General features: G+C 40.6%; 1 protein-coding gene across 1 annotated transcript in view; it reads right to left on the bottom strand.

Moving 5' to 3' along the window:
• LOC120027649 (coagulation factor XIII A chain-like) overlaps window positions 1-20,745 on the bottom strand; it is a 47,610-nt gene extending 26,865 nt beyond the window's left edge. Inside the window, exons 1-4 of the mRNA XM_038972643.1 lie at window positions 20,614-20,745; window positions 19,686-19,695; window positions 18,516-18,809; window positions 17,900-18,064 (exon numbers count right to left, since the gene is read on the bottom strand). Of these exons, the coding sequence (XP_038828571.1) occupies window positions 17,900-18,064; window positions 18,516-18,809; window positions 19,686-19,695; window positions 20,614-20,745 (601 nt within the window). The remainder of the gene's footprint in view (window positions 1-17,899; window positions 18,065-18,515; window positions 18,810-19,685; window positions 19,696-20,613) is intronic.
• Between the last annotated feature and the right edge of the window lie 6,885 nt (window positions 20,746-27,630).

Below are 27,630 nucleotides of genomic sequence, written 5' to 3'. Positions count from 1 at the left end.
AGTCAGAACAGGCAGAGTGGTCAGGCAGGCTGGTAGTCAGAACAGGCAGAGTGGTCAGACAGGCTGGTAGTCAGAACAGGCAGAGTGGTCAGGCAGGCTGGTAGTCAGAACAGGCAGAGTGGTCAGGCAGGCTGGTAGTCAGAACAGGCAGAGTGGTCAGGCAGGCTGGTAGTCAGAACAGGCAGAGTGGTCAGGCAGGCTGGTAGTCAGAACAGGCAGAGTGGTCAGGCAGGCGGGTTCAGAGTAAAGACAGGCAAGGATCAAAACCTTGAGAACTAGAAACAAACAGAGACTGAGGAATACCAGGCGCAAGGAAAACCGCTAGTTGACTTGGCAAACAAGACGAACTGGCACAGAGAGAAAGGAAACGCAAGGATATATACACTGGGGATAATAAGCGACACCTGCAGGGGGTCGAGACAATCGCAAGGACAGGTGAACAAGATCAGGGTGTGACGGTATCACATGTTGAAATGTGACATCCTCATGATGTCACATTTATTTCACATTAGATCATGTGCTTTTACATGTTGTCACATCTTATCACATTAACTTCACGTGTTTTACCGTAAGGGGTAACTTCAGCCAAAGGATTAGTTTAGCCACCACTTGTTTCTAGAAAACCGTACACAAAATTAATCATGTGGCCAAATATTTAGGAAGAGGTCATGATTTCATGGAGTCTGTGAAGGAAAAAAACACATGGAAAAAGTGGTAAGAACGTTAGTCCAAAAAACAGGTTTTTCACAAAGTCTAATTAATTTATTGTGTTACAGGTTTCATGATGCTTGCATTTAAACCAAAGTACATAGTTTAAAAAATTGTACTTCAGTTGGGGACCAGTTTCATGAGCTTAGTAGCTTCAAATGCTGAGAACTTGCCTATGAATTGGAACATAGAAACAACATCCCTGTCCCAGACAACTTTTCATAAAATTGATCGGTAAGTGATATTGAACAGAGAGATCTATATCTAAATGTAGGCATGCATTTAAGATATACAGTATACCACACCCCCATTCCATTAATTAAACGTTGACCTACCTGCACCATCACCCACTGTCACAGAACACAATCAACCACTTACCACAAGGCGACTCAACTTCTCTGTCCCTATGATCGACTTACCCCATACCCGGGGTAAGTTGTAACAAGAGACCACTTTTTTTGAACAAGCTATGTTTAAAAAATATATATGTTTACATGAATTCTGATTATTTTCAGGGATATACAACATCCTGAAATACATGTAGATATATTTGTCAGAAAGCACACTATATTTACCTTGACGTAGTGATGCTGAATAAAAAAAGGGCTCAACATACCCACGTTGAAGAACTTCTAATAAGAGAATAATTTTTAATAAAAATAAATGTGTTTCTACTCGACTCTAGAGTCATTTCTACATGGGAAGTTCTACAGCTGTACCATCGAGAGCGTCCTGACTGGTTGAATTACCGCTTGGTATGGCAACTGCTCAGAATCCGTATGCAAGGCGCTACAGTGGGTAGTGCTTACGGCCTAGCCATCCAGGACCTTTATACCAGGCGGTGTCAGAGGAAGGCCCTAAAAATTGTCCAAGACTCCAGCCACCCAAGTCATAGACTGTTCTCTCTGCTACCGCACGGCAAGCAGTACCTGAGCGCCAAGTCTGGGCTCAAACATCTCCAGCTTCTACACCCAAGCCATAAGACTGCTGAAAAGTTGGCTACTTGGACTACTTGCATTGACCCCCTTATTTATTTATTAATACAACATTTTGCATTGACCTACTTGCACAGGCTCGATGTAAACTCACTGGACTCTAACCACACACACACACACACACACACACACACACACACACACACACACACACACACACACACACACACACACACACACACACACACACACACACACACGCTGCTGCTACTCTGTTTATTATCTATGCATAGTCACTTTACCCCTACCTACATGTACATATTACCTTAACTACCTTGTCTAACCCGTACCCCTGCACATTGACTCGGTACCTACCGGTACCCATTGTATTATAGCCTCGTTATTATTATTTTATTGTGTTACTATTTTTCCATTTGTTTATTTAGCACATTTTTCTTACTTACTTTTTTAAAACTCTGCATTGTTGGTTCAGGGCTCGTAAAGCACTTCACGGTAAGGTTGTATTCGGCACATGTGACACATAACATTTCATTTGATTTGATGTAAAGTTGTGCCAAGAGACAGACCCCTTATTTTGGAAAAGTTATGTTTTGAAAACTGTTATGTTTACATGAATTATCATTTATTTCCAGGTATACATAACATCCTGAAATATATGAAGATATCTTTGATACAAAGAATACTATATTTCCCTTGACATAGTGATGTTGAATATAAAAATGGATCAACATACACAAGTTGAAGAACTTCTAATTAGAGAAGAATCTTTAATCTTTTTTTAAATTAATATATTTTTTGTGTCTACTAGACTTGAGTCATTTCTTCTTGGGAAGTATACAGGGAAGAAAGTTAACAGGGTACTCTGCAGTGGCTTATTACTTCAAAGTAGGCCAACTGTACTGAAAACTCTAAAGTGTAGCAATACACTTATTAGGGGCGACAGGTAGCCTAGTGGTTAGAGCGTTGGGCCAGTAACCAAAAGATGGCTGGATAGAATCCCCAAGTTGACAAGGTAAAAATCTGTCGTTCTGCCCCTGAGCAAGGCGCTGAAGACGTGGATGTCAAATAAGGCAGCCCCCCGCACCTCTCTGATTCAGAGGGGTTGGGTTAAATGCGGAAGACACATTTCAGTTGAAGGCATTCAGTTGTACAACTGACTAGGTATCCCCATTTCCCATTAGATCACTCACACAGAACTGCAATGAACACGAGGGGAGACAGAGAGCTGGTTTCAAGCTCAGGGCGCAGCAGGTATTTATTGCAAAGGACCACGGGTAGCTGGGTCCAGGGGCGGGCAGAAGGTCATACACAGGTGGTCCAATAGGCAACAGTACAGGCAGGGAGAAGGCTAGTAACGTAGTCCGGGAGATCAGGCAATAGGTAGATAACAGGAAATCCGATAGGCTAAAGTACAGGCAGGGAATAGGCAAAAGGCGTCATTAGTGAGGCAGGCAAAAACTATCATACACGGGAGTAAATCACGGGAAACACAGCGCTCTGAAAGACGTGTGTCACAAAACAAACAATACCTCACAGTGATGAGAACTGAACTAAATAGTGTGTGATAATGACATACAGGTGTGTGAACAGTTGATTAGAATGCAGGTGATTGGGATCTGGAGAGTGAGCTGCGTTCAGGGGATCTAGGTGTTTGAGAGTGTGAGCTGGAAAGTGAGCTGGAAAGTGAGCTGCGTTCAGGGGATCTACGTGTTTGAGAGTGTGAGCTGGAAAGTGAGCTGGAAAGTGAGCTGCGTTCAGGGGATCTACGTGTTTGAGAGTGTGAGCTGGAAAGTGAGCTGGAAAGTGAGCTGCGTTCAGGGGATCTAGGTGTTTGAGAGTGTGAGCTGGAAAGTGGGCTGGAAAGTGAGCTGCGTTCAGGGGATCTAGGTGTTTGAGAGTGTGAGCTGGAAAGTGGGCTGGAAAGTGAGCTGCGTTCAGGGGATCTAGGTGTTTGAGGGTATGAGTTGGAAGAGGACGTTACAAGAACACAAGAACACGAGAGCAACCATTCATAATACACTTGCCATTATTATATCTTGATGCATACTGAAATCATTTAGAGCAGCAGACACTGATTTGTTTGACCTCTTCTCTAAATGTCAGATATTAAAACATGACAGTGCACTTTCTGCGGCTAGTTGAATTTCCTTATTTGAACACTTCCTATAATCCAGATTGAGCACAAAGCATCCCAGCTGGGTCACTCAGACCCTTTCTCAGTAGGTCACTGGCTGCTGACAGGGCTTTGACATGACTCTCACAAACTCCTGTACTCAGCATGACCTTCGTTGAGATTCCTCAAACATCTCCTGTTGATGACTATCTGAAAGCAATGGCCGTCACGGCTCATTTTCCCATTGAGACTCAGAGTCAATAAAAATATTTAAAATCTATTAATACAAAAAAACGAAGTCAAATATTATATTTTGTTTGAAGTTGAAAATAGACGGAAAATGTTACATCTTATTTGACCTATGCACTAACAAGGCTGTTCAGCATATGCATCTTGACAGCTGCTAGATTACTGTGAATGTATTGATATACTGTACTTCAACAACAGATGTACTCACATTGAATGGGTTGATTAGGATTCAAAACTTCTCTCAAACAGCCTTATACATACTCTTAGAATAGGTTTACTCCATTAATGTACTTGGTCATGTAAAAGTGTTATTTCATGTAAAACATCATCCCATTCCACTCATCCCATTCCACTCATCCCATTCCACTTCTTTCTAGTCCATGACTAGGTGTATTCTGTGTCTGCGAAACTGCTCCTTTACCCTGCATGTGACTTAGACTAATACATAGGCCTACTCCCTAGATGGGAAATGGACAAGGAAGTTGACAGCTTTTGGAACATATTTTGAAGCTATAGATGGTGTATGTTCCTGTTATAGAAAACGGAGTGGTGCTATCTTATATTTTTCGGTTACGATATGGTAAGACAGTTGCGCTATGCTCTTACGACATTTACAAGCTATATTATTTAAAGGGTCAATCTGCAATTGATACATACATTTTGTGACTTTAAATGATTTACCCACACCCATTGATTCTCAAAGAATGTAACTTATATAATAAAGGCCTCACGAGCTTAGTCCAATTGTTGTACCCCATCAGAACCCCAAATATGTGCTTGTTCTAGTCAATTGTCTGGAAACATTGTGATTGTAAACAAACAGTGTTTAGCCTCTGATTATGGTTGAAATTGACATTTTGTATCAATAGCTCTATCATTGAATTTGAGAGTGGATACATTTCTCCGCCCCAAATTACTCAGCTTTTTACCAAAACAGTGGCAGGGTGTTGGCTTTGTTTTTGTTTGACCTGCAAATTTCCCCTTCAATATCCATTGGGTATATTTCAAGATTACGAACATTGAACCGATTTTTAGATTGCAGATTGAATGTGTGTCTTACATGAAAAAACATTACATGAATGTGGTAAACGCCAATGTGAGCACATCTGTTGTTGAAGTACAGTAGATTTACAGTACTCTAGCAGGTGTCAAAAGCAGTATATGCTAATGAGCCTTGATAGTGCATAGGTACAATTTTGGCTTTAGAAACAAGGTAATATTTCTCTTAAAACATATATTTATTTTATTAATTTCCTCGGAAGGTGTGATAATAACACAAGTCCTGCCACATTATATAAGCATTTGTAACGATGTTCGTCTGAGGAAGAAGGACTAGACCAAAGCGCAGCGTGGTACGTGTTCATGATGTTTTAATATAGCCTGAACACTGAAACAAAAAACAAAAGTGGACCAAAATGCAACAGTTCTGTCAGGCACTCACACAAAACAGAAAACAACTACCCACAAAACACAGGTGGGAAAAGGCTACCTAAGTATGGTTCTCAATCAGAGACAACGATAGACAGCTGCCTCTGATTGAGAACCACACCCGGCCAAACACATAGAATTAGACAACATAGAACAAAAACATAGAATGCCACCCCAACTCACGCCCTGACCAACCAAAATAGAGACATAAAAAGGATCTCTAAGGTCAGGGCGTGACGGCATTATACAAGAGGAAGGTATATTTATAGTGTAGCAACCATGACATTTAGCAAATACTGACTCCCACAAGAAACACTGCTTTCTTGGAGCCGGTTCAAGCTCGCAGGTGTCTGGAACATTGGTGATTTCATCTGTGTGTGTATATGAAATGGATAGCTAGTTAGCAGTGCGCTAACGGTGATGTCATCCGCTCTGAGAGCTAAAGTTGTTGTTTCTCTTGCTCTGAAAGACCTGTGGTTTTTGTGGCACGACTGGTAACACTACTTTGTGGAGTGTGGACTACTTTGTGTTCAGAGAGTCACTGGTTCAAGCCCAGGTTGAGCCAAGGAAAGACATGGAAGCAACACTGTTATCCTCAGACAGTTCACACTCCCTGCAAGGACACCAATGTAATTGTGATACAATGTACGGACACTTGTTAAGAGTGATATATGTGCAGTATGTTCTTCACACATATTGGAGTGAGAATCTGACAACCTTCCCAGAGATAAGGGCCCAATTAGAGCACACACACTTATTGACTCTGACACAATGTACAGATACTTGTGTATGGTTCAATTGATGACAGGAGTACACATCAACATTAAGCTGTTAAATTTAAAAAAAAATGTTTTAAAGTGGGAATAAGCATTGTTCTGAAGCCAAAAAAGAAATGAAATTCACATGAGCACCACAATCCCAATTCCACCCATGCTCTACCAAGGTTTACCAGCACACAGCTTTGACCTAGTAGAGTAGCTACCGTCTTAGAAAAAAGGAGGCTATCTAGAACCTAAAAGGGTTCTTCTGCTGTCCACATAGGATAACCCTTTGAAGAACCCTTTTTGATTCCAGGTAGAACCCTTTTGGTTCCAGGTAGAACCATTTCCACAGAGGGTTCTAATTTGAACTCAAAGGGGTTGTACCTGGAACCAAAAAAGCGTTATACCTTGAACCAAAAAGGGTCTCCTATGGGGACAGCCGAAGAATCCTTTTGGAACCATTTTTTCTAAGAGTGTATGTTGGTATTGTACTGTAGGCAGCTTGCTTAGAATTCAAACCTTTTCAAACAGCCTAATTCACCCTCTTAGAGGACGTGCTTCCACAGTAATGTGATTTGTACCACATACAAGTATTGGATTTTTCACACACCACATTAAGACATTATCCCAATGCACTACATTTTCATGTTTTTTTTAATGGAAGCAAGCTTTGCTTTTATACTTACAAGACCATTAGGCTTGATTGAGTGGTTTGTCTTGTAGTAATGTGGCGCATGCTTGTATTTCCTTAAACCTTTATTTTAGCAATACATGTCAATGAAAAAAACAGCAACATAATAACATCCTTTTTTGGTCAGTACTGTAGGTGCCCAACAGGTGGTGGTGTTGGACACAGTAGCTCAGATAGATAGAGCCTGTCTGCATTCCTGATTTCAGTAACTGTTAGCCTCCCTGTGTAATATTGACGTGAGCTCAGAACCACTTGTGTTTCAAACATGGTGCTATTTTATCAATTGCTGTGCTGATCAATGGACAGTTAATTACCTCTGTCAAAATAATATGTCGCTTAAAGTTATGTTTGTACCTGTATTTGTTTTTGCAATAAAGATGGTGATGCAACAATAATACATATTTACAATAGGCCTATATCTAAAAATACATGAAGCTAACTATATATACATTACCAGTCAAAAGTTTGGGCACACCTACTCATTCAAGGGTTTTTCTTTATTTTTACTGCTTTCTACATTGCAGAATAATAGTGAATAGATCAAAACTATGAAATAACACATATGGAATCATGTAGTAACCAAAAAAGTGTTAAACAAATCTAAATATATTTTATATTTGAGATTATTCATTGTTGCCACCCTTTGCCTTGATGGCAGCTTTGCATACTCTTGGCATTTTCTCAACTTGCATCATGAGGGAGAAGAATGGCGACGGAGGGGAAGCCTGCCGTCTTATCGGCTCTTAACCAACCACGCTTTTTTGTTTGTTTTTGTTTTGTTTTGTTTGTTTTTTGCGTTGTTCGTAACTTGTTTTAATGTAATGTTGCTGCTACCGTCTCTTATGACCGAAAAGAGCTTCTGGACATCAGAAATGTGATTACTCACCTCAAACTGGATGATGAGTTCTTCTTCAATGAGTCGGATGGGAGGGATGTAATACAGACACCCAACTAGGCCCAGATCCCCGTTATTCGCTGGAGAAGGAAACAGAGGTTTCACAGATAGAGATCAGGGTGCCTTGTAAGGATCAGGCGACGAGTGGCTAATCTGCCCTTGCCTTCCGTCCTGCTAGCTAACATTCATTCGCTGGAAAAGAAAGAAAGAAAATAAATAAATAAATAAATATCCGACCAAACGGACATTAAAAACTGTAATAACTTATGTTTCACCGAGTTGTGGCTGAACGACGACATTAAGAACATACAGCTGGCGCGTTATACACTCTATCGACAGGACAGAACAGCAGCCCCTGGTAAGATACAGGGAGGCGGCCTATGCATTTATGTAAACAACAGCATTGCACGATATCTGAAGAAGTCTCAAGGTTTTGCTCTCCTGAGGTAGAGAATCTCATGATAAGCTGTAGACCACACTATCTACCTAGAGAGTTTTCATCTGTATTTTTCGTAGCTGTCTACATACAACCACAGACAGATGCTGGTACTAAAACCGCACTCAATGTGCTGTATACCACCATAAGCAAACAGAAAAACGCTCATCCAGAGGTGGCGCTCCTTGTGGCCGGGGAATTTAATACAGGGAAACTTAAATCAGTTTAACCTAATTTCTATCAGCATGTTAAATGTGCAACCAGAGCGAAAACATTCTAGACCACCTTTACTCCACACACAGAGATGCGCACAAAGCTCTCCCTCACCCTCCATTTGGCAAATCTGACCATAATTTTATCCTCCTGATTCCTGATTACAAGCAAAAATTAAAGCAGGAAGCACCAGTGAATATGTTCTGGGATTCTTCCGATGGCATTGAGGAGTACACTACATCAGTCATTGGCTTCATCAATAAGTGCATCGAGAATGTCATCCGCACAGTGACTGTACGTACATACCCCAACCAGAAGCCATGGATTACAGGCTACATTCGCAGTGAGCTAAAGGGTAGAGCTGCCGCATTCAAGGAGCAGGACTCTAACCCGGAAGCTTATAAGAAATCCTGCTATGCCCTCCGACAAACCATTAAACAGGCAAAGCGTCAATGCAGAACTAAGATCGAATCGTACTACACCGGCTCCAATGCCCGTCTTATGTGACAGGGCCTTCAAACTATTACAGACTACAAAGGGAAGCACAGCCGAGAGCTGCCCAGTGACACGAGCCTACCAGACGAGCTAAATAAATTATATTCTCGCTTCGAGGCAAGTAACACTGAAACATGCATGAGAGTATCAGCTGTTCTGGACTACTGTGTGATCACGCTCTATGCAACCCATGTGAGTAAGACCTTTATACAGGTCAACATTCAAAAGGCTGTAGGGCCAGACGGATTACCAGGATGCGTACTCTGAGCATGTGCTGACCAACTGTCAAGTGTCTTCACTGACATTATCAACCTCTCCCTGTCTGAGTCTGTAATACCAACATGTTTCAAGCAGTCCACCATAGTTCCTGTGCCCAAGAACACTAAGGTAACCTGCCTGAATGACTACCGACCCGTAGCACTCACGTCTATAGGCATGAAATGCTTTGAAAGGCTGGTCATAGCTCACATCTACACCATCATCCCAGAAACCCTAGACCCACTCCAATTTGCATACCGCACCAACAGATCCACAGATGATGCAATCTCTATTACACTCCACACTGCCCTTTCACATATAATGTCTACATATCCTACATTACTCATCTCATATGTATATACTGTATTTTATACCCACTACTGCATCTTGCCTATGCCGCACGGCCATCGCTCATCCATATATTTATATGTACATATACTTAATGATCCCTTCACATTTATGTGTATAAGGTAGTCGTTGTGAATTTGTTAGATTACTTGTTAGACATTACTGCACTGTCGAAACTAGAAGCACAAGCATTTTGCTACATTGGCATTATCTGTTAACCATGTGTATGTGACCAATACAATTTGAAGTGTTTCTAAAATCCCCTTCTTTTTCTTCTTTAAGGGGTGGATCAGCTTAATATTGTGGAAAGATAGTTGCTTCCATCAATGTAATTGTCTGCATCATTTCCAATCCCCCATATATTTGTTGGGTAAATATATATATCCATATACATACACGTATGCATACATATACACATATATACATATATACATACACATACCTATATAGATATACATACTTTTTAAATAATATACCTTTATTATTCCCCGCAAACCCTACCACCCTTCCCCCAATTGGAGTAAACTAATAAACACTTAGGCTTCTACCTTCAGTTTATACATCTTATACACATTTTACAGACAATCTATTTTACAATAGTTCTCTCTTGTTTGTTTTTAGTCCTTCCTCTATTTCTGATGTCCATCCAGTTGGATTTCTATTTGTAACTGTGCTATTTCACAAAATTTCTGGACCTATATACATTTTACAGACCACGTGTGTTTTACATTGGTTATCTTGTTATTAGTCCCACCCTTCAGCTCCATTCAACCCCTCCCATCTATCTCTCAACATTATCCATTTTGGATTTCTATTTGCCATATATTTTTCAACTGTGCTGCGATGCTTCACAAAAGTACTGAACCTTTTTAGTCTCATAGCTTCTACAGATTGTAAATTAAAAATAAACATTTTATATTATTGATTGATTGACTATGGCTTTTCAAATCACCCAGTATTGCTATCTGCAGCGTTAGTTCTAGGCAAATGTTGCAATTCTTCAGCCATTCCTGGACCTGTGACCAAAAACGAGCTACATATGGACAATACCAAAATAAATGATCTAATGACTCTGCCTCCTCACAGCAAAATCTGCAGAGCTGTGAGTATCCCCCATATATATATAACATTCTATTGGTTGCAAGAATTTTGTATAGTAATTTAAATTTAAAAATTCGAAGTTGTGAATCCGGTGTTGTTTTGCGTATCAATTCATAAACCATGTGCCATGGAATGGGTACATCGAAAATCTCTTCCCAACTATTTTGCCATTTATATGGCACAGCTGTCAGTTTTTTGGTCCTTAAATGAAATTGGTATATGTTTTTATTTATCACACTTTTCTTTAACCATTTATGTTCTTTAATACAGGGCCGACATACAAGTTCCTTACTTTTTTCCCCTTCTACTTGCCTTTGTGGTAATGCTGCAATTAATTGGTTGTAATTTTGGGCGGAGCAGACATTTCCATATGTCTGTGTTAGCTGCATGTGTGACATAACTCCACCAGTCCTATTTACTATATCATTCACTAAAATTAGACATTTTTTTAAAATTTCTTTGAAAAATTAGTTTTTTTTAAATGAATTAGTATATTTGAGTTTAACAACAATATTTGTTGTATTATTTGTTCTCTTTTCAGGTGGATTAAACTGAAATTGCAGCCAACTTTCTAAGGCTTGTTTAAAAAAATAACAATATTTTGGAGATTATTTCCTTTTCAAACAACCGAAAGTGAGCAGGTGTAATCTGAATAAAGGGAAAAGGCCCTTCTTGAACATAGGATGAGACATTCGTACCAATTTGCTAGAGAACCAGTTTGGATTTAAGTATAACTTTTGTATGACTGATGCCTTTAGTGAGAGGTCTAATGCTTTAATATTTAATCATTTCTGCCATTCGAATTCATATTCGTTATATAAATAGGCCCTATAAAAATCCCCTATTGGAAAAATGAATGGTGGAAAAACGATTGGAACCATTTCCCTTTTTAACCGCTAGGTTTTATTGATATTATGACTCATACTGTGGTACTCTATTCATTTCAGTCCTGTGGCCTTCACCAAGTCAGAGCCCAAGTGAATATGTTATCATTAAAATGTAATTCTTTAAGACAATACATATTTCACCTTTTTGGGCCTAGTTTTACCCTAATACAGTGGTCTGAAATTCAGAGTTTACAGCCCACATCAGGCCTGAAAGTCACATTATGCTGGCTTTCAAAGTGATGTGTAATTTCTGGAAACCAGCCTGTGTGGGGAATTCCAACATTGGAATTTCTATTCACCCGCTTCCCAGGGTTGGGATGACTAGGATATGAGATTACCTTAAACATCTAAACTGAAACAACCACATTAGTTACGGGTGAAATATGTCCAAGTAATGGATTGGAATAGTAAAAAAAAAAGGTATTTTATTGATATTTGAGTAGCAAAAGATTAATTAGTCAATGTACAATGTGCAAAAACATAGATATTGAAACAAACAATAAAAAAAATCTCCCTGCAATAAAGCATGCTTGGAAATATGATAATGATAGGTGTGGTTTTGGTTTATTTCTGGTTATTAACACTAACACTGGGGTTCTTTTTCACCACTGAGTCTTAATTTACCTCTTTAGAGAGTTCATTTAACTCTTGAATCAACACTAGACATTTTACACTGAAAAATCTACACTAGTTAACACTAACCAATTTGCTATGTGCTGTGAAAGGAACACATCTGCAGGCTTCCATACATTTCAAGAACCTTTTAGAATTCTGAAGAACCGTAGATGCCACGTCAAGAACACCAAAGTTTTTTAAAAATAAGAAAGAAAAAAAGAACCCCAAATTTAACTCAACGGTTCTTTATCAGGCAAGAGTTCTCGAAGGAACCTTAAGAGCTGAGGACGAACTATTTAAGAACCTAAATTGTTTTCAGTGTAGAAAGCCCTGTCCATTTAGTTTTTGGGGGGATTTGAAACAAGATCCACAATGACCATGTTTTCCACTCAGTTTCAACCTGTTGAACTTCTTTTTTCAAACTGATCCATCACAGTGAGGTCAAACAATATAGCCTAAACGGGTGAGTTTTAAAAGCATGATACTGTTTTGATAAGATGTGATTTGCGATAGCATTTGCAATGACGTCAGATTGATTAGAGGGACAACAGAGCGCTGAGTACCAGGACATTTACGACCGTACTGTTGTTAGCGAGTTGGGTAGCCTACTACAAACGCATCAGCGTTATTTATGTACAGAGCACGTAGGAGGAGATTACCGTGACTCAACAGTCACGTGGAATATGACTGCGGTCATGACTCACGACTGCTGGTGTGGCGCTAATACAGTCACCACAACAGCCCAGCAACAACCCAACCTGGCTCTTTTTTTTAAAGAAAACAACCCAACTAAGTGACCCAGTGCCTGCAAACCAACAGTTGGGTCATCCAAACAACCCAGCATTCTTTGGTGTATCCTACTGTATTTATATTTGAATGCAGTCATCTCGGTGTTCATTTGAATCAGCTTTCCATCTTTCTCTTGTTTTTAACAATCGCAAACACGTTGGCAACTATGTACTGTGTATAAAGTGATGCAGAAGGGCAAAAAACATATGTTCTGTGAGTGGTCTGAGGCAGTTGGTAAATAACAAGTGTTTTCAAGTGCAACTTTAGTCACAATGGTTTTGCAAAACAGCTCTGAGATTTAACGATGCTCTTACAAAAAGTTCTAAGGATGAACTTAGCCATAAGATGCTTTTTGGAATCTGGGCTCAGGTCCTTTTCTTCCCTGATCTTACCTGCTTATGCTCCGGTCTTCATGATACAAGGCTCCAAGATTCAGATGACATTTACCGTGTAAGAACATTTAAACGTTAAAACAGTGTTGATAACTATTGCTTGCGAATTCCAATAATTTATTGAAGGTAAACCTTTGCATGTCAGGCCGTTGTTCTCTGCCTCTTCCCTAATGGAGGAATTGAGCAAAGGGACAGTGTGGAGGGGTACCATCGTGCGACTTTCTGCCATGAAGAGCTCAGTAAACCTGACATGGATACTGTATCACCTGGAAACATAGATATATAAACCGTGCCTGGAACATCAGACACTAATCGGATCTCATCCCAGCCTGCTATAATGTTGCTGATTTAAGAAGTGCTATAATGTTGCAGTTAAAGTCAGCTATTGTTTCACTTACTATATAGAATAGTTGAATTTTATAGCACTTCCTCAAATTCATTTACAGTGGTTAACATGGAACCTGGGTCGGGTTGATGGTCTGAATGTTTCCTAGCTGTCACGTTCTGACCAATGTTCTTGTGTGTTTTGCTTGTTTTAGTGTTGGTCAGAACGTGAGCTGGGTGGGCATTCTATGTTGTGTGTCTAGTTTGTCTGTTTCTGTGTTCGGCCTAATATGGTTCTCAATCAGAGGCAGCTGTCAATCGTTGTCCCTGATTGGGAATCATATATAGGTGGCTTGTTTTGTGTTGGGGATTTGTGGGTGGTTGTTTCCTGTCTCTGTGTTTTCTCTGCACCAGATAGGGCTGTTTCGGTTTGCCACGTTTGTTATTTTGTAATTGTTGTAAGTGTTCACAGTATTTCGTCTTGTTAATTAAACATGTTGAACACAAGCTACGCTGCGTCTTGGTCCGATCCCTGTTACACTCTCTCTTCTCGTGAAGAGAGGGAAGGCCGCCGTTACACTAGCACTATGTGCGAGCTGGTTTTGTTGTTATAAAAAGGAGTGTTTGTAAGGCGTTTTAGAATTTTTGTTGGAATTAATTGGGACCAGTAAACATAACAATGATATTGGCAGTTACAGTGGCCTGTTTACTTTATCCCAATCCCATCCGGAAATGTTTAAATGAGATTTAAACAAAAGATTCAATCTGATTGGTGTGACAACAGTATTGTTTTTGAAAATGATTTTATTGTTAATCAAAAGCAGTGCACAGCTGAAACATTATAAACAGTTAATGACAGTGAATTAAAATGTTGAGTTTGATGCAAAGCCTAAACTTATGGTTTTCCAATATTACTGCTTATGCAAAAAACAATCAAACAAAATAACTGCCCACAGATGGCTTGGGGATATTTATTTTTATTTTTTAACATTATACATTTAAATCTGATGACAAATGATTTACTTAAAGGTTAATAGTTGGGTGATGTTTCCCAAAAACTAGTAGCTTCTTTAAAATCGGTACCTTTTCTGCTTGACTAAATCTACTGCAGATAACACTGGGCCATTGATTAGATTGAAGGTCATGATTGTGTGAGAAATTCACTGTCAGCAAAGGTTTGTAAGACCGAACAACAGAAACTGAATCTGAGTCAGTTCGAAAACAAATTAAATTCCTGAGATAAGGTCTTTATTCATCTAATTAGAATTTTGAATTTTTTAGTATTCTATGCATGATATTCATATGGATTGTAACTTTTGAACCTTTTTGTCCCTGAGAATCTTGAAGGGATAACTTTTATGAAATTACTATAACAACTGCAAGATTTACCTGAGTCAACATACATTCAGTTTACTGTGACATAACAAAAACGTGCAGTTCTACTGATTATGAATGTGTCATATATGGCTAATGAATGTGTTATGAAGTCCTTATGTAGGTATATTCAACTTTAAGTGTTAGCAATGCCTGAAAATAGATTTATTTCATTGATATAATCGCATTGCAAAATAAAAAATAAGATAAACTGATGTGCTTGTTACAGTTTGGCCCTCCCTCTTCTGCTCAATTCCAAACCAACTCCTAGCCCATAGCCCTAGGCATTTCTGGAACAAATCTGATCATTGTAAGCAATCCCTAACCCTTAAATGGGCACATGTGATCTTATATGAACTTAATGTGATAACAAGTGGCAACATGTAAAAGCAGCATGTGATAACATAAAACTACACGTGAAAACATGATCTCATGTGAAATGTGACAACATGGGAATGTAAAATGTCAACATATGATACCATTAAACTACACATTTGAGCACATGTGAGAGTTAGATTTTTACGTAAGCGTTTTTCACACGTGAAAGCGAAAATGAGATTTTCACATGAGAACGTTTTTCAAGTGAAAAATAAATTCCAAACGTGAGCGTTAGATTTTCACATGATGAAAGTGCAAATTTCACATGTGAATCTGGAATGTTATTCTCCTCACATGTGAAAAGGTGGTGTGAACAAGTGAGCTATAAATGTAATACATGTGAACATATGAACATGATTACATTTGACATGATCACTTAGTACTGACTTTTCAATATGAACCCAACTGGGATTAGAACTCACCACCTTTGGATTTGGGTTACGCTGATCATTCTGCTGCTCGGCAAAGTCTATAGCATTCCTCTACACATTCATTGCCTATAATACCTGTCTGCACTTAGCAAAAGAGTGCCATCTGCACTTCTATTTTAGTTAATCTGACTATTCTCTCGTCATTGATTTAATTTACTTATTTCAGCAATTTCAGGACTTTTCTGTATAGTTGTCGGGGCATTTTATTCTGTTTTAATGTTACTCCTGAATCACTATGCTAAATATAATAGTTTTTCTTGCGTGTATTTTTAACAAAGCTTGAATTTACTTTACTTAAACCCAAAGCGTAAGATAAATCTGTCATCGACACAGATATGGTGGAGTAGCAGGAAAGTCGGGACGTCGTGAACCAGGAGGTTGTGGGTTCAAATTCCAGATGAGGACATGTGAATAATAATTGCTGTGTAAATAAACATACACAATCTAATCATGTTTGTCAAAGTGTTTCAAATATGTACGTCGAAAACAATGTAGTACTGTTTGTGTACGTATCCAAACACCTTAATGTTGTTTGCAGGGCATCACCTGTGAAATCTCTTTAGAAAATTCACATGTGAAATATAAGTGTATTGTGAAATAAAGTGTTCCAAAAATACATAGTTTCATATGATTTCACAGGTGGAAATCATGTGATTTTCCACATGTGATATCCTGTGTTTTTTTCCGTAAGGGATATTGTATCAGTTCAACCTCACCCTCTCATTGGCTCATCAATCAAATCCTTTCAGATCTACACAACAGCCTCTGTTTGTCCATGGTTTTCTGGTCGATGGTAGCTGATTAACAGGTGGGAGGGGTTCCCTGGGCAATGATCAGGCCTGGATGCAGATGGCCCAATTGCCTTGCACATTCCCAAGGACCGAGCAGTCCAGGACAACATAGGTCATTGTATTCCCAGACCTCGTAGGGACACATTACTCCATCCAGGTGATGGAGGCGCCGGTAGCGATCTCACTACAAACACTCACACACACACAGACACACAGACACACAGATTGGCGTACTAAACAGACTACATTGGATCTGTTTTTGTGAATGTGAGACTAATGTAAGTGTGAACATCATCATGATGTGAGGTCTTGGAGTTGTAAATCCTCTTAGTTGTACAACTTTTCCCGGTATGACAACAAATTAAGCCCTTGCATGGCCATCCTCACATCATGCAGGCTGAATGGGAAAGGGTCTGTGAACCCCACCTTGAAAACTACCTCCTGGTTCATCTTCGATGGTCCACTCATCTGTTCAAATAGAGATAGTTGTCACGATCGTTATAATGAGTGGACCAAAGCGCAGCGTGATCTGGGTTCCACATCTTTTTATTTCTAGGTGAAACTCACAGCAAAACAAAAACAATAAATCTCAAAACGAAACGTGAAGCTAACAATAGGGCTCACAGGCAACTATACATAGTCAAGATCCCACAAAGGGGAAATGGCTGCCTAAATATGATCCCCAGTCAGAGACAACGATAAACAGCTGCCTCTGATTGGGACCCATACCAGGCCAACATAGAAATATAATTACCTAGATGACCGACCCTAGTCACACCTCGACCTAACCAACATAGAGAATAAAAGGCTCTCTATGGTCAGGGCGTGACAATAGTCCATTCACAACAATCTATAGTGATATAATAAATTATAATCTAGGGATTATCATCTCCCCTGCGTTGGCGGCGTAGATGTTTTTTGGAATGGCTGATTGAACAAAGGAGAGGAGATATGCAGCACTTTAGCAGCACAAATAAGGCTTTAATTGGGTACACTACTACATTAGCTCTTGGCACAAAAACAATATATTTCAGAACACTTTTACAGAACACTTGAAGGGATAGTTCACACAAATCACAAAATGACATATTGTTTTCCTTACCATGTCAGCAGAATATGGACAACGTAAAAGAACAATCCATGCTTTGGTTTTGTTTACATGGCCACTGTCACCAAATTACTGCTGACAGGCTAAGGAAACGTTTGGGTGAACTATCCCTTTAAAGAAATACATCCTAATAAAGAGGACTAATGGAACTTCCAGACCCACCGAAAAGGCCAGCTCTAGGCCTTCCAGGTTCACTATCTGCATGGCCGTCATGTCCTGGTTGTTGTCCATGCTCTTGGCCGTCACCACGAAGCGCAGATTGGACTGGCAACCCAGCTGGGGCATGTAATTCTGGGCAAGCACACCCACCTGTACTCTCGACGCTTTTGGACACAGGCAGACATAGTTTTGACAATGAAACATGAACCAGACAAATGCAATCAACAATAGGAGTGTATGTTTGGCAGCACTGAACTTTTATAATAATTCACTTATAATTGATATTTTGATTATTTGGGATTCACCGTTGCTTACCATTTGGTACCAGGTTGTTACCTGAAAAGTCTTTTGAAGTACGAACTAGAGAGTATCCCCATCGTTACCTCACAACAATACAATACATATACACATACTGTACCTGCTGAAACAGGACAGTACTATAAAGCTGTAAAATAACTAAAGTAAAGCATTTTCTATAAGCTGTTGAGTATTTTATTTCAGAGTGGTTTGAAAGCTTTGCAGGACTGTCGTACATAGTTGTGATACATGGAGACATTCTCAAGCCTACAAAGACATACAGTACGTATGTAAAGGGTCACCCCGGTTTCCACTCACTCTCCATGGGGTTCAGAGTGATGTCAAAGATGTCCTGCATGAACTGAGCCCTTTGGATGTTGGTGTAGTAGATCGTGGAGCCGACCAGGAAGCCATGGATGGCACGTGTGTCTTCACTCAGGTTCCTGAAGACCACAGCCATCTGGAAGTTCTTGCCACGCTTCACCGGCTCCAGCGGGATCTCCAGCGTCATCTCCACGTTAGCCTCTGGGATCTCCTGCTCGTCGTCGTATCGCATATGCATCTTGTAGGTTCTCTCGGCTTTCTTAATGGTCTCTTGATCTTTACTGGTCCCTGTGCGCGTGTGGGTAGTTGGAGGGGAATAGAGTTAACATGGGACTGGTGGCCTCTGGTTGTCTAGTGATCTAAACCGCTCTCTTCGGAATACATATATCGCTGCAGCAAGGGTTTGAATCCGGCCCACTGCTATTTTAGCAACTCTCTTCTATCTTTTCTCTCTCTCTATCAAATACAATAGACAGAAAAATATGAGAGGAGTGGGACTGCCACACTCCTTAAAAAAGCAACCATGTGTCACATCCTGACCATAGAAAGCCTTTATTTTCTATGGTAGAGTAGGTCAGGGCGTGACTAGGGGGGTTAGTCTAGTTTATATTTTCTTTGTGGGGTTCTAGGTTGTTTTTTCTATGTTAGGGTTTTGGTATGATTCCCAAATAGAGGCAGCTGCCTATCGTTGTCTCTAATTGGGGATCATACTTAAGTTACATTTCCCACCTGTGGGTTATGGGATATTGTTTATGTTTAGTTGCCTGTTAGCACTGCATTGTCGTCACGGTTCGTTTATTCTTTATTTGTTTTGTCTTTGCTTAAGTTTCACTTTATTCATTAATATTATGTGGAACTCAAAGTACGCTGCGCCTTGGTCCGACATTTATTATTACCAACAACATGACAGAATATCCCATCAACAAAGGACCAAACAGCATGCCCGGGAGGAGATGGCATCCTGGTCTATGGAGGAGATCAGGGAGAGAACATCCTGGACTTGGGACGAAATAATGGCAGGAGACAAGAGCCTGCCATGGAAGCAGGCGGAAGCAGCTAAGGAGGGACAGCTACGAAGTCGGGGAGGAAGGCCACAGAACCCCCCCCCCCCCCATAAAATGTGGGGGGGGCACATGGAGCAGTTGGCGGAGTCGAGGAGTGAACCAGAGCCAGTCTGGGAGAAGAGGGAGAATTTGGAGGAGAGAGAAATGGGAGAGTTGTTGAGTTGGTGGAGGATGCACAGATTTTGCCCTAAGGAACGTGTTGTCAGTTTGGTGCCACCTGAGTCAGCTCCCCGTACTCGACCTGAGAAGTGTGTTCTGGAACAATTGATGCCGGCTATACGCACCAGGTCTTTAGTGCACCTTCACAACCCAGTACGTCCTGTGCCAGCTCCTCGCACTTGCCGTGCGAAGTGTGTTAAAGTTCTGGTACCATTTATGCCGGCTATACGCACCAAGTCTCCAGTACGTCTCCACAGCCCGGTACATTCTGTGCCTGCTCCTCGCACTCTCCCTCAAGTCCGTCTTGCCAGTCAGGTACGTCCTGTGCCTGCTCCTCGCACTTTCCCTGAAGTGCGTGTCCCCAGTCCAGTACGTCCTGTGCCTCCTCCCTGCACACGCCCTGAAGTGCGTGTCACTAGTCCGGTGCCACCTGTACCGGCCCCACGCATCAGGCCTCCAGTGCGCCTCCCCAGTCCAGTACAGCGCTCGCCCTGAGGTGCGAGTCACCAGCCCGGTACCACCAGTGCCGGCCCCACGCACCAAGCATCCTACGACGATCCCCAGTCCAGAGCTTCCGGCGACAGTTCCCAGTCCAGAGCTTCCGGCGACAGTTCCCAGTCGTGAGCTTCCGACGACGTTTCACGGTCTGGAACCTCCTGAGATGGACCACGGTCCGGAACCGCCTGAGACGGTCCACGGTCCGGAACCTCCTGAGACGGTCCACGGTCCGGAACCTCCTGCGACGGTCGACGGTCCGGAACCTCCTGCGACGGTCGACGGTCCGGAACCTCCTGCGACGGTCGACGGTCCGGAACCTCCTGCGACGGTCAACGGTCCGGAACCTTCTGCGACGGTCAACGGTCCGGAACCTCCAGCTCCATGGCCGGTGCCTTCCCCTGCACCGATGCGCAGTCTGAGCAAGGCGTCCAATTCTGTTCCAAGGCCAGAGTCTTCTTCTGCGTTGGTGCCCAGTCCAGGCACAGCGTCCAGTCCCACTCCATGGCGGGAGCCTTCCCCTGTGCCGAGGTCCAGTCCAGGCACAGTGTTCAGCCTGGGTCCATGGCTGGATCTGTGGGATGAGCGGGTTCTTCGTCCCGCACCAGAGCCGCCCCCGATGCTGGCAGATCTGCGGGATGAGCGGGTACTTCGCCCCGCACCAGAGCCGCCACCGACACTAGACACCCCCCCCTAACCCTCCCTTTTGATTCAGGTTTTGCGGTCGGAGTCCGCACCTTTGGGGGGGGGGGGGGGTACTGTCACGTCCTGACCATAGAAAGCCTTTATTTTCTATGGTAGAGTAGGTCAGGGCGTGACTAGGGGGGTTAGTCTAGTTTATATTTTCTCTGTGGGGTTCTAGGTTGTTTTTTCTATGTTAGGGTTTTGGTATGATTCCCAATTAGAGGCAGCTGGGGATCATACTTAACCCACAGGTGGAAAATGCAACTTATGGGATATTGTTTATGTTTAGTTGCCTGTTAGTACTGCATTGTCGTCACGGTTCGTTTATTCTTTATTTGTTTTGTCTTTGCTTAAGTTTCACTTTATTCATTAATATTATGTGGAACTCAAAGTACGCTGCGCCTTGGTCCGACATTCATTATTACGAACAATGTGACACCATGGGACTGATATGAAACTCATTGGCTATTTAATTTCACCTATAGGAAAAATATATATACAGTATGTTACTGTATCGATACAGCAGTAATTGAAAAGCAATTTCAAAAACAGTAATAGCGAAGTAATTTCTATACTTCATTCTTGTTGCATTTAGTTTCATGAGAAAATGTTCAAACTGCCAATAACAAACACATTTTTATGAAAATGTAACTTTAAACGTGCAGTTGGTTGCACCCTTGCCAGCCTACTCCATTGTCCAGGTGCCACATACCTTCTGTGTATTTCTAATCTGTGTAATGTCCCTTGGCTCATAATTGTTTCCACCAACGGACTTCGTCACTACTTTCTTGCCGACATGGGTTGTGTCCACGCTTAGTAACTCGGTTCTCCCAGTTCGTGTATCTAGCTTGTGGTTGCAAACATTGCTATTCACCTGAGGTAAAAAAAAAATCCTGAATATTGTGATTGATTCTAAATAAATAAAATGTACTGCGAGTGTGCATATTGTTTTACCTCAGCACACAAAAACGGGGCATCAAATTGATAGCCGAGCATTCCTTCCTTGATGGCTTTGACAGAGCGGTAATATCCTGCAACAACAATGTCAACAACCCATGTATGACACTGTCTGGTTGACGTTTTAACGGGATAGTTTGCTTTTTAATGTTAGCTTATTTTCAACTTCCCTAGGGTGCTGTTGTTTCATCCAAACCATTTTGATATTTGTTAGCTGATTATTTAGCATTGTCTACAATATATTGGCTGGCATTTTTGGAAAATATAGCAATGCTATTGGAAACGGATTGCATTACTTATCAGGCCATTGCTACATTCTCCAAAAATGCTAGCAAGGAGATTCTGGACGTTGTTAAATAAGCTAACAAACATTTTCAAGGTACAATCATTGCTTTTCAGAGCCATTTTCTTCATTTTAAGAAACGGCTGTACAGTTACGGTCAAATATATTGCCACCCTTGCACTTTTATAAATAATTCTCCATTTCCTCTAAAATAAATTGAGATTTATGGAAGCAAAATTACAAGATTATGTTAAGATACTGTTTTTGTACCGAATGGTTGTTAACATGTTCCAAAACTTCTCATGTTGCTGGAATACTGGTTGGCAAATGGACAAGACATAATAGGAGTTGTGGTAGGGCTCAGGTGAGACATTGAAATTGGGACATTGTCATGGGCCATCCACTTTGAACTGTGAAGCTATCTGAAGAAGAAAATTAAGAAATGCCAGAAGATTGAGTGCAGGGAAAGGGAGGAGGTTGGTCAACTGTGCCCATAATTGATTTAGACTTGTCTGAAATTGTTATTTGGGGTTTCAGGTTGATTGAGGAGGTCTACACACTGCTAAATGTATAGTAATTTAGGCTAAGAATGCATTGAGATACTGATCTGTATTATAACCCTGATGAGAAAGTTAATGCTAGAATGATAAGGTGAAATATTGTATGTTAATATGAATGTACATTCTGCCAGTGTTGATGTGTGTTAAGTTTTGAGTGATAGAACCCATGTGAATCATTGAGCAATGTCACGGATCCCTCCGGAACTTTCATTACGCACACCTGGCCTCTATTGCCAGTGATTAGTAATTGTATAAGTGTGTCCTTGGTTTACCAGTGTCCTGTCGATTATTGTTACAATGTCCGTTGGTGCGTGTGAGTACCTGTGCTGTGTGTTTTGGCTTTCGTGCCATTGTGGATTGCGCAGATGATTACGGGTCTCGTCCCGTGTGTTAATCATTGTGCTCTTGTGTTATTTATTCGAGGTACTCCTCGCTCTTTTGTTTGGGTTTCTGTCCTGTGTTTTGTATAGTGTTTGTTTGGTCTTCGTCCCCGTGCCTTTACACGGCACGCCGTAATTTGGGTAAAGAAATAAAAAGCCCTATTACGCATTCCTGCGTCTGTCTCCCGACCCATTTATACAAGCTTGACAAGCAATGTCATTCTGGATTTTTTTGGTTGGATAATTAATTGGGTTTTTAAACTGACCTATTCCCTGTTCCTGACTACATCTCTGATGAAGAGGACCCCAATTCTGAGCATAAGGGCACAAATGTGGAGCTCATTTTCCACATTGTGTGTACAAAGTGCCCAGAGAGGGGTCTCTGTCACTGGTGTAGGAAGGGTTCATAACTGTTTGGACATTTTCATCATGCTGACCCCTACCTTTGTGGATGGTGCCAGCCTAATGACTGTCCTATCTGCTGTAATGAAGCTTGTGTGTGATGTTAATTTGATGGGTTTTATTATGTTCCAAATTGACTGTTTTGATAAAGAAGGTATTAAGGTCAGCAACCGAGAGGAAGGTTGTTTACCATGGATGAAATGTCATGCACCAGAGGGATGTATTTTATTAGTTTAAATGTATACTTAATAATCTTGAATTTTTATAGAAGAAACTGACTTTCTTGAGGGGGGATTATGGTAGCAAAATTACAAGATTATGTTATGATACTGTTTTTGTACCGAATGGTTGTTTTCATGCAGTAGAGTAGGGTTCTTAGAACTCTTTCTCTCTTCATTCTGATTGAACTGAGAGGAGTCTTTTGAAGCTTGGGCTGGAAACTGTTTAAGAGCTGGCTTTGTGATAAAAAACAAACAGCCACATTCATTCTATGATTAGTGGTGCTATAACGGCAGCCTTCCTTCTCTTCAAGAGAAGAGGAGGTGTAGCAGGCATCGGACCAAGACGCAGCGTAGTTGGTGCTCAACATATTTAACAATGAATAAACAGTGAACACTTAACAATACAAAATAACAAAATGTGGCAAACCGATACAGTCCTAGTGTCACGTTCCTGACCTGTTTTATGTTGTTTGGTATGTGTTTATTGGTCAGGGCGTGAGTTTTGGGTGGGTAGTCTATGTTTTCTGTTTCTATGTTGGTTTTGGGTTGCCTGGTATGGCTCTCAATTAGAGGCAGGTGTTTGACGTTTCCTCTGATTGAGAGTCATATTAAGGTAGGTTGTTCTCACTGTTTGTTTGTGGGTGATTGTCGTCCGTGTCTGTGTCTGCGCACCACACGGGACTGTAGCGTTCGTTTGTAATAGTCTGTTCCTGTTCGTGCGTTCTTCATGTTTTATGTAAGTTCTCTCGTTCAGGTCTGTCTACTTCGTTTTGTTGTTTTGTAAAATTATCAAGTGTTCTTCGTGTGTTTAGTTTCGTCTTGTTAATAAAGTATCATTATGTATTCACAACCCGCTGCACGTTGGTCCAATCCTTGTTACTCCTCTTCGGATGAAGAGAAGGAGGAAGCTCGTTACACCTAGCTGGTGCAGAGAAAACACCGAGACAGGAAACAACCACCCACAAACCCCAACAGAAAACAAGCCACCTATATATGATTCCCAATCAGAAACAACACAAAACACTTGCCTCTGATTGAGAACCATATTAGGCCAAACATAGAAACAGACAAACTAGACACACAACATAGAATGCCCACCCAGCTCACGTCCTGACCAACACTAAAACAAGTAAAACACACGAACTATGGTCAGAACGTGACAGGTGCATTTATTGTTAACTGACCTAATAGCTTAAAGTTGTTAATCTAACTGCACTGTTCAATTTACAGTAGCTATTGCAGTGAAATAATACCATCCTATTGTTTGAGGAGATTGTTTGACTTCTGACCCACTGGGAATGTGATGAAAGAAATAAAAGCGTAAATAAATCATTCTCTCTACTATTATTCTGACATTTCACATTCTTAAAATAAAGTGGTGATCCTAACTGACCAAAGAGAGGGAATTTTCACTAGGATTTTCCGACTTCAAATATACATTTTAAATTCTGTGGCCTTCACCAAGTGAGTTCCTAGTTGAATGTCATCACAAAAATGTAATTTAGGAAAATTAATTAAGTCTCAAAAGGCCTTGTTTTGAGGTCTAGTGTAATCCTAACACAGTAGACCGAGAATAATGGTTTACAGGCCACATTCAACCTGCAATGCAGAACTACAGTAACTTCCTGAAATCTCCAGTTTTTCCAGACATACTGGTTGAAGGATAACAGATTTCCTGATAACTCCCTCCCATTTCAAGGTATTTTACAAGGGAGATTTCTAGAAAACCTGGACTTTTGGGAAAACTGCCAGAATTTTGCTACCCTAAAAGCAAGCAATTCACAGAGTGATGTGTACATTCTATTGGAATCTACCTAGCGTTAGTATAGCCAACAATTTTTATTTTTATTCATTCAGAATGACTACCAGTGGTAAACCAATTGTGTGGAGACTATGTAACCAATTCAAACTGGAATAACTATTTCAGTAACGGGTACAAAAAATAGTACTAACTGATTGGATTAGTTTAGAATATGTATGTTATATATCATTGTGTAGCGTGAGATTAATCAATCGATGTACAGTACGCGCAAAACCACACATTTTTTTAAAAACATAATCTACCTGCAGTAGAGCATGCTGGGAAATATGATAATGATGTCCGTGGTTTTGGTTCAAAGTGATATGTATGAGTTCCAGGCCCCTGGCGCTCAAGATGGCGACATGAGAGGGTGTAACATCTCTAGCTGAGGAACAATTTTAGGGTTTTCACACAAAGTTTATAGTTTTAGACTGCAGTTGCAATTTGTTTTTTCACAAAAAATGATATCTAACCATACAATGTAGCTATTTTGAATAATTTTGTAATTAATCAAACCATTGAAATATATTTTTGACGATCGAAATGTTTCAGCGTGTGTAGTTAAGTTAGCCTGCTAACGTCTTCATAGCTAGTAGCATGGAATCAGGACATGAACAAACTGTTGCTGAGAGAATGGATGTTGAAACTTCCAAGGAGAAAAGAGGCATTGTTGAAACTCACTCATATGCTTGCAGTGTAAAAAAGGGGGGTGATTGCGATTCATACCCGAATACCCCAACCAAGGAGCAACTTCCAAAGAAGCTGAGAAGTGAACCATCAATGAGCCAGCTACAGGACAACATCGTCCGCATCCTCATGGCTAAAATCAAAGAGAGCGCAGATGACATCATGGATTTGGTGAAAAAGAACACTATCAGTATCGTTAACCTGAAGAAATCGATTGAATTCAATGCTGAGGAAGTAAAAACTCTGAAGCAGCAGAACGCAACATTGAAAATTCAGGTTGCAAAGCAGGAGAAGAAACTCACTGAAATGGAGTCAAAGGTAAACGAGAATGACCGGTATAGTCGGAGATGGAATCTTTGAATTTATTGAATAGCGAGAACATCAAAGCAAGAGTGAAGGACATTTGCAGGGCAATAGTCCCGGAGGAGGAGCGAAATGTTGTTGCAGGTTCTCTGGATGTAGTGCACCGCCTGGGTAGACTGAGAGATGGGGATAACAACCAGCCACCACGACCAGTGATCATGAGATCCATCTCCAGGACAGCGAGGGATATGACATGGAAAAGTGCAAAAAATTACTATTTGAAGAAGAGAGCAAGCAAGGAAGGGAAAAGGGCATACTTTGCGGGAGCCAAGGCTTTTGTTAATGGAAGGGAAATTCACGCTGACGCCTAGCTTGTTGACTGCTGAACTTATCAAGTGAGTTGTGCAGGACTGAATTTTATTTGCATCTGATAAAACTTTATATTTCTTGAGGAATGAGCATTGTTTGTGTGAGCTGAACTTTTTTTATATATATATATTTTTTTTATGTCAGGGAAATTCGCACTGACACTTAATGTTAGCTTGATGGCTATTCGTTTTTACCAATCTATGGTACAATGTAATTTGCAATTGTATAGAAGAAAAAATATATATATATATATAATTTAGGTCAACCACTTGCGTGGTGCAAAGGACTGTTTTTATTTGCAAATAGTAAGAACTTTTCTTTTTGTGAGAACCCGATTCATGTGAACGTATACAAGTTTAATATTCTTCATATAGTCACTTTGATAGTAAATGTCCATTTCTGTTTTTTCTATTAATGCCAGTGGAATCCGTAATATTTTGAAAAGGAAATCTTTATCTTTGTATTGTAAGGGTAGGAGTGCCGACTTTTATTTCATTCAAGAAACTCATGCCTGTTCCACAGATACTGCGTTTTGGAAGTGTCAATGGGGGAATGATATTTGGTTTTCATTTGGTACTAATCGGTCAGCAGGTGTCGCTATTTTAAAAGGCAACTTTAAGGGTCATATATTGAGTCACGAAGCAGATAATACATATGTAAATTAATGATTAATAATACTCCCAATGAAAATCTAAAAGAAATCTCTCAGCATGTTGCCCAGTTTTATCAGAATCTGTATACATC

Source organism: Salvelinus namaycush, chromosome 33, assembly GCF_016432855.1.
Source record: "Salvelinus namaycush isolate Seneca chromosome 33, SaNama_1.0, whole genome shotgun sequence".
NCBI lineage: Eukaryota > Metazoa > Chordata > Actinopteri > Salmoniformes > Salmonidae > Salvelinus > Salvelinus namaycush.
Note: the sequence above shows the minus strand (reverse complement) of the source record. Positions and strands in the feature narration are given on the sequence as shown.